The sequence below is a fragment of the Drosophila ananassae genome (genome assembly GCF_017639315.1).
Source record: "Drosophila ananassae strain 14024-0371.13 chromosome 4 unlocalized genomic scaffold, ASM1763931v2 tig00000061, whole genome shotgun sequence".
NCBI lineage: Eukaryota > Metazoa > Arthropoda > Insecta > Diptera > Drosophilidae > Drosophila > Drosophila ananassae.
The window spans coordinates 3,935,556-3,953,140 of record NW_025319038.1 but is presented as its reverse complement, the minus strand read 5'-3'; the positions used below and the strand labels follow the sequence as shown (position 1 = coordinate 3,953,140).

The following is a 17,585-nucleotide window of genomic DNA, read 5'->3' as shown; positions in this document are numbered from 1 at the left end:
AGCGGCGTTCACGTCGCGAGTGGCAATTCCACAGATCGCCATCTACTAAGCAAAGCTTTAGACATGCCTCACGTCAACTTACTAAAGCCCTACAGCAAGAAGAAGCTTATGTCCACCGCCGCTATATAGAGCAATTGTCAACTTCTAGTACAAAACACTCACTATGGAGAGCTCACCCAACTCTAAGCTCACCGAAAGAAACAGTGATGCCTATTAGAAATCCCACAGGCGGCTGGGCGCGCAGCGATGCAGACAGAGCCAGCACGTTTGCCAATCACCTCAAAAATATCTTCCAACCAAATCCGGCCACTAGTGCCTTTACTCTGCCGACTTTACCATATGAGCCTCAGCTTCAACATGAACCAATCGAGTTTCGCCCAAACGAAATCGCTAATATCATCAAAAACCAACTAAATCCGAAAAAATCACCAGGCTGCGACCTCATAACTCCCAAAATGATCATTGAGCTTCCATATTGCGCCGTCTGCACTATCACCCAGCTCTTCAATGCCATCGCAAAACTTGGCCACTTTCCAGCGAGATGGAAAAAGTCAATTATAATAATGATAGCAAAGCCGGGAAAAGACCACACAATTCCCACGTCGTATAGACCTATAAGCCTACTTCCATGCTTATTTAAACTCTTTGAGAAATGCATTCTGACTCGAATAAACACATACCTAAGGATCCAGGAAGGAATCCCGTCACATCAGTTTGGGTTTCGTGAAAAGCACGGTACAATTGAGCAGGTCAACCGGATAACAGCAGAAATTCGGAATGCATTCGAAAAACGCGAGTACTGTACCGCAATATTTCTAGATGTCTCTCAAGCATTTGATAGAGTCTGGCTAGAAGGTCTAATGTACAAAATCAAGACAATGCTTCCTTGTAATACCCACAAGCTTTTAGAGTCTTACCTCTACGACAGAAAATTTGCTGTCAGGTGCAACACTGATATATCTGACGAATTCACTGTTGGAGCTGGAGTTCCTCAAGGAAGCGTACTCGGACCAACATTATATGTTCTCTACACAGCAGACATCCCGACAAGCACACGATTAACAACATCTACGTTTGCTGATGATACAGCTATTCTTAGCCGCTCAAAATGCCCGATGCAAGCAACTGCGCAGCTAGCTCTTCATCTGATGGATGTTGAAAAATGGCTATCAGACTGGCGAATTAAAGTAAACGAACAAAAATGCAAGCACGTTACGTTCACCTTGAATAGGCAAAACTGCCCGCCCCTTACGCTAAACAACACCCTACTCCCGCAGGCAAACGAGGTAACATATCTAGGAGTACACCTCGATAGAAGACTCACATGGCGTCGGCACATAGAAGCTAAAAGAACCCACCTAAAGCTAAAAGCCAGCAGCCTTCATTGGCTTATCAACGCTCGGTCTCCCCTTTGCCTTGAATATAAAGTCCTGCTGTATAACTCGGTACTTAAACCTATATGGATGTACGGCTCCCAGTTATGGGGGAATGCCAGCAATAGCAATATTGACATAGTCCAGCGAGCTCAGTCGAAGATCTTGAGAACAATCACCGGGGCACCTTGGTACGTTCGCAACGAAAACATACATCGCGACTTAAACATTCTTCCAGTCAAAGATGTGATCGCAGAACAGAAGGAAAAGTACTTTAGCAAGCTATTGTCGCACCCTAACCACCTGGCGAGAGGTCTAACAAGGTTGAGTAACCAATCACGACTTCGTCGGAATGACCTACCCACCCAGCGACCGTCTTGAGGAACGTGCAACCAGAATGCAGTCTTAGTCTACTGTTAGTTAAATGTTAATGTTAAGATTTGAAAACTTATTGTTAGTCTCAAAATTAAGAGAAGATCCAATAAATAAAAGCAAAGTTTAATAAAAAAAAAAAAAAATTCTGTCATATATGTATACTTAAATAAAACCTACACTCTCTTCTCTTATACTAACGTTACCAGACATTGTAATCACCAACATTATGGGCAACTCTGTAAATTCGAAAATAGATATACACTTTTTAATAAACACAGTTCGCAGCCACACTTCAAAATGAACGCACAGACCTCTACCTTATGGACATAACAAATTCTAAAGCCCCTTAATAATGTTGGTAAAATATTCGAAATTTGGCTTTTAATATCTTCACTTTCTCTACGAATTAACTCTGCAAAGTATCGATATTGTCGACCCATTCTTTTTCGCAAAGTATCTTAATGGGTCGACAATATCGAGTAGATGATGGTCTTTTGTTTTTCCATAAAACTTTCAGTTCTTTCTGCACTGTCAATGGCACTATACAAATTGAAAATAAATATTGATCAATCATGTTTCCATCAAAATCATAAAATTTTTGTCTGTACGTTGAATGGCCGCTTTTGCCATCACAGCCCCATTTGTATGTTGCAATTAATTGGATGTCACTATTGTTTTGAATATGGGTTGGAAAACTTTCTGGGTGTGCTTCAATAACACAGGCCGACAATTTCTAACTTTTTTTTTCCTCCACGCATAATTTTACCTACTCCATAACCTTTAGGCTCCTCTGAACCAAAGTCCAGAACAAACATAGGTTCTAATATAGGATTATAATCCTAGCAATTGTATGGTCCACTAAGCTTTGTTGTGCTACTTCAGCGAAATGATCAGTGACCGTGATGACACTGGGATAGCATTTTTTTTTTCGCACAACACAGTTTATCATAACATGAATATATATCAGCGTTTTGACCTTTGGCAGCTCTTTTTGACAAATTCCATGTGTACTTGGTATGTCCAACATCTACAAATAGGGCCAGTGCTTTTTCATCAGAGAATTTTGTTGGTAGACGCTCTGGGGTAGTCAAGGTTTTCATTATATTTCCGGTAAGCTCTTCGTCGGCGTTTACCATTGAAACCAACTGTGAAGCACTGCGTCTTCCAGATTTATACAAGCTGCTACTTGCAGCTACCAACAATGCATCTGATGGGATATCTTCAGTAAGGTCTGACAATTTTTTGACTTGCGTTTTTTTGCAACAATCCGCCAAATCTTTTTGTGGACGACCAACATTTTTTAAACATGAAATTTCCATTAATACCAACGGCGTATCTAGACATTCCTGGTTTTTAGTTTCGAAGAAATCCTTATTTCTTCCACAGTCTCCACTTTACTATTAGCCTACTGATAAAATTTCGCAATTTTTTACCAATCTCGCTCTGCTCTTCCAGAGCAGAATTATGAAATGAAATGTTTTTCAAAACAGTACCAAATACAAAGTTTTCCATGGCAGCAAACTTCTTCGTTGGGATGACTTCTGAGTGCAATACCAAAAAAAGCACCCTTTTTGCTACTGACATTGTTCCTAAAAAGTACCATAGTTTGAAGGCTAGCAGGTAATAGCAGTTGATATTACACATTTTGGACAGCACTGATTCACACTTTCGGCTAATAAAAGAGTCAGACTGAATCCACTTGAATCCGGTAAGTTCTACTCCACGAAAGACACGTGTAAGCTAATCCGGGCTAGTTGTTAATAAACTGAATTACCACTACGTTTAATGAGCTACACATTTATAGACCGGTCACAAACATTGACTTTTTTTGTAATACGTACCTTGAAGATAATAAAAAGCCAAACTTTTAACAAATTCACTAAAAATTGTAAATTTCCGAGGAACTCAAATTCAATGCGCGCAAAGAGAAAAAATTGTGTAAAGCTCTATGCAAAATCATATGGTTTGTTTGACCGCTAACAGCAGATGATCAGCTGATCGTAGAGCTTTTAAAAAGCTTTCTAAAAATCTAATCAAAGCATTTGCTATCGATATGTGATAAAGTATTAACGGTTTTTTAAATTTGAAAATTTGAATTAAATGCAGCTAGCGAGACCAAATCGCCCACTGTGGAAAATTTTCTGCGCGCAGCCCCAATCGCTCTACACCTTCATCAGCAGAATGGAATATGTAATTTCAATCTATCAAACTAATAATGTTGACAACAGAGGATTTTACTGGGAGTCGTTAAAAGGACGACTTTCAACGGTTTTGAAAAATTCAAAACCCAGACACCGAACTACAAACTACTGGAGAACTTCAGGGAGACACTTTACAAAGAAAATCTGAGGGCATTCTGCGAAGAAGCTGAAAGACGACGTCAACTGCTGATTTCAAAGCTACTTCTGGAAGGTATTTATTTTTAAGCAATTAAAGATTCAGCTAAAGTACTGAGCAGAAAATTACCTATACAATTATTCACTATCTTGGCTCATCATAATATTACAGATTTAAGATCATTAATTACCATTGCACAAAATAAGAGAATATATGAAGAACATATTAATTTTAAATTGTCTAAAAATCCCGAAAATCGTAATAAAATCGCTAATGTTATTCAGAATTTTAAATCGCATAAAATCAATCCAATTAACCAAACTATATGGACCAAATGACTCAATATTTTCAGTTAAGGGGGTTCCATTTCCGATCGTTCAGATATATGGCTTCTATAGGATATAGCCGGCCGATCCTTATGAAATTTAGCAGATCGGATTACATTACCTAAAATGGAATCGGTAGAAAGTCCCATCATTCTAGCTTAAAAAACACCAAATGTCCAAGCATTGAACACGATAAGAATTCCAAACATAGAATGTAGGAGATCGGACCCATGTGAATAAGTGATTAACAGCATGGTTTGAAAGACGATCTCCTGCAGTCTAACCAAATATTTATGTGGTGCACTTGAGGCACTTAAGAAAGGGTCACATAGCATGTCAGCGAGCAGTCCGTTGATAAGTAGTTTTAAATAGATTTATGTTTCTTGTAAGAGAATTGTAAGAAATAAAAACAGTTTTAAAACGGAACTCATTGGAGTAACACGATTATTTACCGATCCAATTCCGATCGTTCACTTATATGGCAGCTATAGGATATATATATATAGTCGGCCAATCCTTATGAAATTTGGCAAAGATTATTCTGCCCAAAATAGAATCTGTACCGAATCCCATCTTTCTAACACGAAAAAAACACGAAAGTTATGCCAATTTCGATCGTAATATGACAGATATAGGATATAGTCGGCTTATCCTTATGAAATTTTTTACATAAGATATTTTATATAATATATAATATGCCAAATATAACATGTGTGGAAAGTTTCAACCCTCTATCTTAAAAAACACCAAAGTTATGGAATTTCCGATCAATCAGTTATATGGCAGCTATGGGATATAGTCGACCGATCCCGGTCCCATTACATTGAACAAATTGGTTATGTTACCCAGCAACAGTATTTTTAAAACAAATGAACCATTTTATGTTCTTCATTTTTCTAATAACTACGAGATACCAATCAATTATAAAAATGGCACAGCTACCCTTTTTGTCAAAAAATACAATTTAATAACTTCAAATGACGCAAAAAACCAAACCCTAAAATGAATCAAAATCTATAAAAAATCAGCTCAGGAATCAATAAAAAATTTGATTTTGGATTATTTCGATTAGATCACCTGAATCAGGAGAAAAGTTTAAGGTTGAAGGTTTATTAAGGGGGCAGGATGGTTTCAGGGGCTGAAAAAAAGCACATTTTTGCGATTTTTTTTCTGATTTCTGAGTGAACGAAATGATCCAATTTTTTTACACGATAAATGGCTATATTTGTAGAGTATTTAAGAATATTTTTTATTAAGAAATAATTATTATTTATTCCGTGACGGCAGTCGGCCGGAGTCGCTTCAAAAAATTGGTCTCTTGCGGTGCGTAAAGTCTGGCCTTACAGTGTTATCTAAAATCAAAAAATTGAATTGATTTACTTAAAATATTTGTTTCTTGTGCGGATGAACGAAACCATTTTGAAAAATATGCAATTTTGAATTTTTGGCGCGGTTTCAAAGTCAAAAGTGCCATTTTTACATAAAAATCCGCCCATTTTTGCCCCTAAAAAAAGTAAAAAAAATAAAAAAAAAAAAAAGCGTTCGTTCATCCGCAAGTATTTATTGTATTAAAGATGTGTACAAAATTTTATTAAGATCCGAGCATTACTTTTTGAGTTACGTTACGCACCGACTTGAAAAAGTTGTTTTGAGCAAAACGCGTCTAAAGTTTTAAAAGCAATGGAAAGTATATGGAGAGAAAAAAACTAGAAAATCGGTATCTCAGCAAGTTTTAGTCCGATCGACATGAAACTTTCACAGGATATTCCTAAGATAATGTTCTATTATATAAAAAATTTCTGAAAAAAAAATTTTTTTGAAGTCTCAAACCATCCTGCCCCCTTAAATAAGTTTAAAAATCTGCAATATGAAGAAGGAGACATTCTAACATTTACAAATACTCATAACTCCCAAATTTATTAAAAACAGTACCCAATTGCTCAAGCGCACGAAATTTAAGTCGATAACTTTCTGCAAGAAATGCTCAATCAAGAATTACCCATGGGCCCAACCAGGGTTGTACAAAAAGAAATAGATGCTTTTGGTAAAATTGCATATAGAGTAGTAATTGATTATAACCTCAATGAAATAACCATACCTGACAGATATCCCATACCAAATATGGACGAAATCCTTGGTAAACTAGGTAAATGGCAATATTTTACAACCATCGACTTGGCAAAAGGATTTCATCAAATAGAAATGGACCTAGAATCAATATCTAAAACTGTATTTTCCACCAAAAGCGGACATAAGGAATACGTTCTTATGCCATTTGGCCTTAGAAATGCACCCGCAACTTTTCAAAGATGCATGAACAATATTCTTCGACCATTGTTTAACAATCATTGTTTAATATACCTAGATGACATAATTTATAATAATAATAATTTTTACAACATCCCTTACCGAACATTAAATTCATTACAATTAGTTTTTTCAAAAAAGATGTGAGTTCTATAAAAAAGAAGCTTGCTAGCTAAGAAGCTAGCTGTCTTGGTCACATCGTAACTCCTAATGTTATAAAACCAAACCCCCTTAAAGTTAAGGCCATAGTTTCATATCCAATTCCAACAAAAGTAAAAGAGATCTGGGCTTTCCTTAATTGGTTATTAGTACTGGTAACTGGGATCCCATATTGCGCTGATATTGCAAAACCAATGACCAAATGTTTAAAAAAAGGAGCAAAGATAGATACACAGGATCTTGACTACATTTAAGCATTCAAAAAAATTAAAGCTTAAATAATTAGAGAACCAATTATTCAACTATCCGATTTCGAAAAAAATTTCCCTTATCAAAAGATACCAGTAATTTAGTATTGGCCCGTGTTTCTCAAAATGATAACCCTATATCCTTTATTAGTTGAACAATCAACACGAAATAATGTACAGTACCTTAAAAGAACCAAATGCCAAGTTACAAAGATGAAGAGCCATATGATGATATGAGATGAATAAACCGAATATCAGTTCAAAAAAAATTACATAAAGGGGAAGGAAAATTCAGTTGCAGATGCTCTATCAAGAATTAAAATTGAAGAAAATCATTATAGTGAAGTTACATAACATAGTAAAAAATAAGACAATAGAAAATATATTCATTTAATATAAAAACCAATAAACTAATTCAAAAAACAAGAAAGGAAAGCTAACATCGGGCGGAATCGAAGTTGATATACCCTTGCAGTTATGTAGCAGCTTTTATTATTATATATATATATATATCAGATCGTTTATAGTTGTCCAATCCTTATGAGAATTTTACCATCAAATAAATTTCTAATAAAAATGTTGGAAACAGCCCCAAGAATCTTTAAAAATAACAAGGTTATTTCATTTTCGATCTTTCAGTTATATGGCAGCTATAGGATACAGTAAGCCGATCATTATGATTGACAGATCGGATTATATTGCCCAAAATGCAATCTGTACCAAGTCCCATCTTTCTCTCTTAAAAAACACCAAAGTTATGCCAATTCCGATCTTTCTAAGACAGCTATTGAATATAGTCGGCCGATCCTTGAAATTTTGAAAATATGGTTTTGGCCAAATATAACATGTGTGAAAAGTCTCAACCCTCTAACTTAAAAAACACCAAAGTGATTGTGTTTTTCCGGCATTTCCGATCAATCAGGTATATGGCAGCTATAGGATATATATATATTTTTTTTTTTGCGCGGTTCCCACTGCATACGTACAGCCCATCTCCCGTCCAACCGACCGAGGGACGCTGCCGCGTGACGTACGGCTCGAATCGCGGGAATAGATCCGAGATAGTTAAGCGAAAAGTAGGAGAAAGTTAATATCACGAGGAAGAGTTTTGCGCAGATAAGGCGGTTAATATAAGCGATTTAAGATTGTTAGTACAGCAAGGTGAAGATGTGGTAGAGACCATTGTAGTCCGAACATAATACCCTGAACGGATCGTGTTGGGCATATGTCAAACTAAAATGGCTGAGGAGTAGAGGACGAAAGTTTCTAGTCCTTCTACTAGGAACGTTAAAATTTAAGCGTGTTAGTAAACGCTGGCTGTCTATATTTCCATAAATAAGATTGTATAGAAACATGACACCCAGCATCGTTCTACGGTTTGTTAATGATGGTAAGTTGATTAGTAAAAGTCTACTACGATAAGAGTAGGGAGGTAAAGATTTGCATCCCAATTAGGTCCCCTAAGCGCAAAAGTAAGGAAGTTTTTTTGTAAAGATTCAATGTGATCTTGGTGTACTCCATATTGAGGACTCCAGACACACGATCCATACTCAAGAATCGGACGGACCAGTGATGTATATAACGTTTTAGTTATGTACGGGTCATTAAATTCTTTTGACCATCTCTTAATAAAACCAAGCACACCCATAGCTTTATTAACCATGGTAAATATATGGTCGGTAAATTTCAGTTTCAAATCTAATAGGACACCTAGATCGTTAACCTGAGCGTTCCCATAGAGAAAGTACATAGCCTGGTGAGGACTAGATCGGTAAAAAGACATGAGTTTACATTTCGATCCATTAAGCTTTAGGTTATTTGCTAAACACCAATTTTGAAGTTTATCCAAATCGGATTGAAGTCTAGACTGGGCGCTAGTGAATTTATACTGAAGGCATAGATTAACGTCATCAGCGTACATAAGTACAAGTGAATTAGTTAAGGCAAGGGGCAAGTCGTTAATAAACAGAGTAAAAAGTAGGGGTCCAAGATGGCTTCCTTGGGGCACCCCCGATGTGGCGCGGACTAAACGCGAGGTAACATCTTTAAAGAAAACACGTTGGGTTCTCCCTGATAAGTAGCTCGAAATCCACATAAGAAGATCAGTTGGGAATCCCAAAAGACTGAGTTTACTTATAAGAAGCGAATGGTTAACAGAGTCAAATGCTTTACTGAAGTCAGTGTATATGACGTCTGTTTGTAAGGCGCTTCATGAAGCCATGCTGGCACGGAGTTATTATTGAACTACATAGGTGTTGCAAATGTGGAGTGATAAGTTGTTCAAAAAGCTTTGGAATTGCTGACAATTTAGAGATGCCTCTATAATTAGCAGCGTCGGATTTTTTCCCTTTTTTATGCAGCGGAATAATGAAGGATTCCTTCCACATAAGGGGAAAGATCGAAGTTTCCAGCGATAGATTAAAGAGTTTAACAAGCGGTTTGCACAGAGCCTCGGCGCAGTTCTTCAGAACACAGCCTGGTACTCCATCAGGGCCTGGCGAATACACAGGCTTGACCTTAAGAAGATCCGATAACACACCACTTTTTTCGAAAAATGGGCGAAATATAAAATTGGCTGATTGGATATTATAAGTGTAAGGCTGAGCTGAGCTGCTGCTAGGTGAAAACGTAATACGTTTGTAATGCTAAGTTTATATCATCGCATGCCAGTAAATCAGACCAATAAAATTTCGAAATTAACTTATTTAATTTCATAAAGTCAGCCTTACGAAAGAAACTTTATGAGCTTTATGAGATTTAAGTGCAGACTTAAGGTCAATTAAGCTGTTGTTTTCAATTGAAAGCTCAAGAGTGGGATGATATGGATCCTCAGGGTCAGAAAGAGGCAAAGTTCTGGAAAGAGTAATTCCATCAGGATCAGAAACGAAACATAAGTCCAGCAGCCGACCTGAAGAATTTCTAACGTGGTTAATTTGCCCGAGTGACATGTCAAACATGCCCACAGGGAAGTCGTGGTGGGAGTTAGGCTGTAAAGACGGCGAATTTTCAACATTTGACCATATATGTAAGTTCTGGGATATTAAAGTCACCCAGAGCTATCAGCTGGTCACCATCAGACAGACGATCGAAAACCAAACGAATAGCGGACAAATGTTGCCAGTATGATTGCGGCTCGGACGAAGGTGGTATGTACGAACAGATAACATACAAAGATTGAACGGACAAAGTGATTTTGATGCAAAGGAATTCAATGTCACCAAACTCTTGTGATTTTACCTCTTCAGAAGCGAGTTTGGAGTCTACAGAAATTAGCTTTCCTCCTCCCCTTCGCAAAATTCTATCACATCTAAAAGTTGTGTACCTACTAGGAAAAACTTCGGAGCTTAAGATCTCCGGCTTTAACCAAGTTTCTGTAAATACAATAATTTGAGATGCAAAGAAAGAACTATCAGAATACAGTTTGGGAAGTTTACTACGTAACCCTCTTGTATTCTGATAGGTAAGTGTTAATGAAGACATTAGTTTTTTGAAATTGAGGAAGATGAGGTGGAAGATTGATCAATGGCCGTAACATGTGGGAGTTTTACACCCACAGGTTTGGTTTTTTTTTTTTTGCACCGTACTTGGCTGACGTTCTTGGACGAAAATATTCTCTGGTTAAAAGCTGGCGATACAAATCGTCTTCAACATCTGCAAGGGCACACGTATTTTGAAAGATGACGTGTGCGTGGTGTATGAATATTTAAATTTTGTAATGTCCACCACTATTATGTCGACTTTTGTTTTGGCTTTGATATAAGCCGAGATATCAATCTCAGAAGTATCAGGGGCAAGCCGGGAAACAAAAATATGTTTCGATGGTGGGATCACCTGCAAGGGTTTTGGTGCCGCCGCAACTAGTACAGCGGCGTCAGTACGTACCGGGGGTCCGGGCGGTTGATTGCCCTGTTTGGTGTCTGTAACAGGGGTTTGAATTATTGGGTCTGGGATCACTTGAAGCGATGCCACAGAGGACGTATCGGACAATTGCTTATTAATTCTGAGATATTCGGAAGCCGAATTTTTCTCAGGTCTGGTCCTTGGGGTGACCAGAGATATAAGCGGCTGCATAGTTGTCGGCTGAGCCGGCTGAAGATTTTTCGCCACAAGCACATCACTAAAAGAGGATTTATTTCGCTTTGGAGACTCATTTAGTAGTTGAAGACTACTAAACTGTGTATCGAGCACACAGAGTTAGTCATTGATTTTACGAAAACCACTAATCAACTCCTTGAATTCACTTTTAGTCTGCCTCATGAACGATCTCATTTCGTCCTGAACAGCACGACAACCGTCACAGCAAAAGTTGAGACCAGACCTACGCGAGATTGCGTCCGAAACTGAGGCCGTGAACCCGGCACACTTAGCGTGTAAAACGTTTTCACAAAGCCATCAGTGGATGGTAAGCTGGGAAGACGAGATTGTCTTATTACAAGACTTCGACGCACAGACCAATTTAAATTCCATAATTAATAATAATTAAAATAATCAATTTATTAAAAATTATTAAAATTTCAATAATTAATTTATTAATAATATTGATGAACCTTGTACCACTGTACCAGGGAAACGAAAGGGGGAGATTGAAGAGAGCAGTTAGTGCGAGTTAGTAAAATGCAAAGAATAGAGATAAGAATCTCCATTGAGCGAGAAATAGGAGCAATAGAATAGAAGAAACACCGTAAGAGATGAAGAAGCAGAGCAGGGCTATGTTTGGAAGAAAAATTTATAAAATTATTATTACACCGTTGTAGAGGGTATTATAATTTTGGTCAAAAGTGTGCAACGCAGTGAAGGAGACATCTCCGACCCTATAAAGTATATATATTCTTGATCAGGATCACCTCCTGAGTCGATAAGAGCATGTCCGTCTGCCTGTCAGTCTGTCGGTTTCTACGCAAACTAGTCTCTCAGTTTTAGAGCTATCGAGTTGAAACTTTGCACACATCCTTCTTTTTCTCGCAGGTAGTACATAAGTCGGAACGGCCGGGATCGGTCGACTAAATCCTATAGCTGCCATATAACTGATTGATCGGAAATGCCATAACTTTGGTGTTTTTGAAGTTAGGATAGGTTGGGACTTTCCACACATGTTATATTTGACCAAAATATCCTATGTACAAAATTGCATAAGGATTGGCCGACTATATCGTATAGCTGTCATTGAACACTCGAAATGGGCATAACATTGGTGTTTTTTAAGTTAGAAAGATTGGATTTGATACAGATTCTATTTTGGGAAAAACAATCTGATTTGCCAAATTTCTTCGGCTGTCTATATCTTATACCTGTCATATAACTGATTGATCGGAAATTTTTTAACTTCGTTGTTTTTTAAGTTAGAAGGGAGTTTCAATGGATTCCTCTTTTGGCAAAATAATTCGATATGCCAAATTTCATAAGGATCGGTGAACTATATACGATCCGCTAAATATCTAATAATATAAGATGCGTGGCGCCACCTAGCGGACTGCGACTCAACTGCAAGGGTATATAAACTTCGGATCCGCCCGAAGTTAGCTTTCCTTTCTTGTTATACCTCCAAATATATCACTGCACACGCGATTATTTTTATTTTTTTAAGTGAATAGAAATAAACACCGATTGTTTATGGAAATCTAATAAGCAAATTATTGACAACGCAGTGCGCACAAAAAAAAACACGTCCGTCCGCTTTGAGATAAAGAGAAGAATTTGTATATAGTCTCCCAATCCCGACCGTTCCGATATACTGCCTGCAACTACAAGAAGGGAGTGTGAAAAGTTTTAAGTCGACAGCTTTAAAACTGAGAGACCAGTTTACGTAGAAACAGACAGACGGTCAGACGGACAGTTTATATCGACTCCTGATCAAGAATATATATACTTAATAGGGTCGGAGATGTGTCCTTTACTGCTTTGCACACTTTTGACCAAAATTATATTAATATATAACAAATAACAAATAATTTTCACTAAATCCGATACAAATAAAGTAGAGTAAAGTATTCAAAAATTTTCGGATTACCACAACTCAATGACAATAAAAAAAGGCAAACAAATTGTTCCTGGCCATTTCATTCATAGAAACATTACTTTTGTTATTGAAAGTGATGTAGATTTGAAATTGATGCAAAGAGCACACAGAGATATAATTAATACCACCTTTACTAAAGTAATTTGCAGCCTCTACCTATTAAAGAATGTTTGTTCATACTCCGAATTCAAAGAAATGATTCTTCAATCGCATGAAAAACTTGTACATCCAGGAATACAAAAAACGACAAAATTACTTCTGACAAACAGCTTCTTTCCAAATAGCCAACTTTTAATTCAGAATATAATAAATTAATGCAATACGTACGACCTTAATAGCCCACTTTAAAAGTTCAATTAACTTTGAAGTAGGCACTAACTTTGGAGTAATACAAGACACTTCCGTGAGTTTTTTTTTTGGTTTTAGCTGCTTAATGGATCTTTCGATTTCTTTCTGCTAAAACAAAGGTGTTGTTAGAAAAGGTGCACTTTCTGGCTGAATTGATGCAAGACAAATGAATTTGTAAAAAAGATTCGGCTGGAAACAACTTTGGAGATGTGCAGCGAATGTTTGAGCTCTTTAATGAATTCATATGCCTCTTTTCTCGCACAAGCTGTTCGATTCGATTTATAGTGTTTGCTTGTTTGTAGTTCCTTTCGTTGCAGTGTAGAGATTTCGGTTGCAGCAACGAGTACGGTGTAAACCTTTTAACAAACCTGGCAAGAAAATTTTGTTGCTGATACACCGGTCCGGACAGCAACTGTGGACAGCCGGACTGCGGACAGCCATGGAGAAACTAGACTTTGAATGGTGCGTAGCTACAATCCACATCGAGATTTCCCTTACTCCTTCCATCCAAACAACCTATAAGCACTTAAATGGCTTGCAAAATCAGATTATTCTTCAATGCGCCAGTCTAAGCGCACCTTCGTTTCTTTGGAAACAAAAGGGATCCATTTCTCATAAGTACATAAGATATTTTGGTCAAATATAACATGATCAAAAAGTCCCAACCCTCTATCTTAAAAAACACCAAAGTTATGGCATTACCGATCAATCAGTTATATGGCAGCTATAGGATATAGTCGACCGATCCCGTTCCGACTTATGTACTACCTGCGAGAAAAAGAAGGATGTGTGCAAAGTTTCAACTCGATAGCTCCAAAACTGAGAGACTAGTTTGCTTAGAAACCGACAGACAGACAGACAGACAGACAGACGGACAGAAGGACATGCTTATATCGACTCAGGAGGTAATCCTGATCAAGAATATATATACTTTATAGGGTCGGAGATGTCTCCTTCACTGCGTTGCACACTTTTGACGAAAATTATAATACCCATTTCACTTAAATATAATTTTAAGTGAAACAAAAGGAATTACTAAGATTAAATAATAAATAACGTTTTAAAATTGATTGCAGACAAATTTTCCATTAGGTTTCGCTAAAATCAGCGTTTAAAACTTTTTAAGACCTATTAAATTCACTTTTGTAAAAATAAACAAGAAAGGAAAGTTGGCGGAGCCGAAGTTGATATACCCTTGCAGTTCAGTCGCTGTCCGCTAGGTGGCGCCACGCATCTTATATTATTAGATATATAGAGGATCGTATATAGTCGGCCGATCCTTATGAAAATTGGCAGATCAGATTGTTTTTCCCAAAATAGAATCTGTACCAAATCCCATCTTTCTAACATAAAAAACACCAAAGTTATGCCAATTCCGATCGTTGTATGACAGCTATATGATATAGTCGGCCGATCCTTATGAAATTTTGTACATAAGATATGTATTTCCACACAAATATAACATGTGTGGAAAGTCCCAACCCTAACTTAAAAAACACCAAAGTTATGGCATTTCCGATCAATCAGTTATATGGCAGCTATACGATATAGTCGACTGATCCCGGCCGATCCGACTTATATACTGCCTGCAAAGAAAAGAAGGGTGTGTGCAAAGTTTCAACTCGATAGCTTTAAAACTGAGAGACTAGTTTGCGTAGAAACGGACAGACGGACATGCTCATATCGACTCAGGAGGTGATCCTGATCAAGAATATATATACTTTATAGGGTCGGAGATGTCTCCTTCACTGCGTTGCACACTTTTGACCAAAATTATAATACCCTCTGCAAGGGTATAAAAACAGTCTTGACACATTGTTTTTTTCCAGTTGGAATGCGTACGAATGTCGCGTTCGACATAAGAGAATTACCCATATTCCATTCCTGGGGGGCTATATTAAGCTGCGACCATGTTTTTCCAAAGCTGGTACAAAATACGACATTGGATTTGTTAGGCATTGAAACTTTTTCAAAAAACTTTCCTCCGAGAAAAAAGAAGTATAAGTGCCAAATCTGATAGCTTCATCCCAAATAGTCTCTGAGATCCTCACGTTAAAACCAGAAAGACGGATATTGATATTTCGACACCCCTTTATGGGGTCGGAGATGATTCCTTCTCTCTGTTAAATATATTTATACGAATACCTTTGTACCTTTGTATACACTTGTGGTGGTATAAAGCAGCGTGGCTAAAGCCCAGACTTGCGATTCATGCAGTTTATCTGTTCCGCCTGTCTTGCACACCGACACTTTAAAGAGTAGATGTCTTTGTATTCGGTCACAATTGCAAGTCTTTAATGTTAATATATTTTACTAATAATATATTATACAATAATTTTTAATAACATATTTTAATAACATACTTACCATCGTCGTTTTGATCTTCATTATATTCCAAGTTTACACCCTCTTTAGAACCAAAGGAAGTAACATCATTGTGTAAGATTTTAGAAAAAAAATCCAGATTGTAATTGAATTTTTTTAATATGTCCGAACGCCCAATTTTTTTTAGAATTTCAGGTAATTTTTTTAAGTTGAAACTTTCTGCTTGTTGTAACCATAACTTAAGTATAGTCATAATTTTGTTTGTATCTTCGTCAATACTATAATCAGCTTTGACCAGGTCGACATCGGTTTCGGGTACACCCAACTCATTTGCTAGCTGCGGCCAGTCACTACCTAATTGTCTACAAAAATCAAGCAATTTTACATAAGGTTCTTTGATCAAGTTCTCCCTTTCAAACTGATTCGTCATTTTTTTAAATCCCAAAACTGTACATTTTTGGTCGAAGGTTTTTGTTTGTACTGTATGCGGTGAATTTTCTTTTAATTCCGTACAGGTTGTATATCCTCTTTTCACTGTTAAACAACTGTCTAAGCTCAAAAGCTTATCTTTTTCCAATACGCTTTCCGTATTTTCCATGTCAATTGTGATATTTAAGGCACAAAGTGGATTGAGTGGCGCATCTCCCGGACATACCTTTGGCTCGCCCATAAAACTTATGCGACCATGTGGCTGCTCTGAATCTTTTATGTGTGCAACAAATGAAAGCCGGTTTTCACAAAATGCTTGAAATCTTATATTTAGTTGTTCGTTCGACTTTAATACTGGAACTAAGTTACCAGAAAACTCTAAATAAATTTTTTGATCCTGTAGTATTTCTATATCTCGGCTCTTTGCAATTTCGCGAAAATATTCTTTTTGTTCTAATGTTTTGTCTTCTTTATCATCTGTCATACAAAAAACAGAAATCTTTGCTTCCGTGTCAGAAATTTGTTTTGCAAATACTACAAATTTAACAAAAAAAGGTACTCTTGCCAAATGAGTATATAGATCTGTAGCCATACGTCCGACGTCCACAATATTCCGACAGTCCATTAACCAAAAACGGGCGGACACTGTAGTTGTAAAAGTAATACTATCTTGAGAAATGGAAAGGGGTGTCGATCCAGTAACATCTTCCCATGACGCTCGTGTTTGACCTCCAGTGATCGAGCATAATAGCCTAAGCGTAGATGGAGTAGCTTTCCCATTGCCATAACATTCATTTACCATACCCTTCATAGACGCTTTTGGGGCAGGAATGCTAAGTGTTATTGCCTTATGAAACTTTCGTCTTCGGGGCTCTACGGTGACAACTGGTGATACAGCCACTCCTTGGCCAAGCAGCTTAGAGCATCCAACCAGATCTACTGGCTGTGCCTGAAGACCGACTCGAATTTTTTTTGTCAAGGCATGGGGTGGAAATACAGCTTGAACTTGCGGTATTGCTGTAGATGAAATATTTCCACCATCGGGTCCAATAGCGTGGACATCTTGACGGATACGTGAAACAACGGCAAAAAAGTGAGGAACGTTTTGTGTAACTATGCGGACAATGCGAGTTGAAATAAATGTATCTATTGGAGTAATTTCCTTATTCGTTTCATTATTAGCAGTGTTAAAGTGTTCGCCACTCTCAAATACGTTATGCTCTCGCCAACACTCTCCATTGTCTGATCGAAGAATAATAATTTCACGCTCATTATCTCTTAAATTACCAAAATGAGGAACCTCCAATGTTATTGGACTAAAATATAAATATAATTGTAATTC

General features: G+C 37.3%; 1 protein-coding gene across 5 annotated transcripts in view; it reads right to left on the bottom strand.

Moving 5' to 3' along the window:
* LOC6506034 (ankyrin-3) overlaps positions 1-17,585 on the bottom strand; it is a 69,463-nt gene that overhangs the window by 4,788 nt on the left and 47,090 nt on the right. For all 5 annotated transcript variants that reach the window (XR_004311328.2, XR_006507868.1, XM_044717739.1 and 2 more), the window contains one exon: positions 15,857-17,559. Coding sequence is in view for 3 of the 5 variants with exons in the window: in XM_044717739.1 (XP_044573674.1) it covers positions 15,857-17,559 (1,703 nt within the window). In the remaining 2 variants the exon portion in view is untranslated. The remainder of the gene's footprint in view (positions 1-15,856; positions 17,560-17,585) is intronic.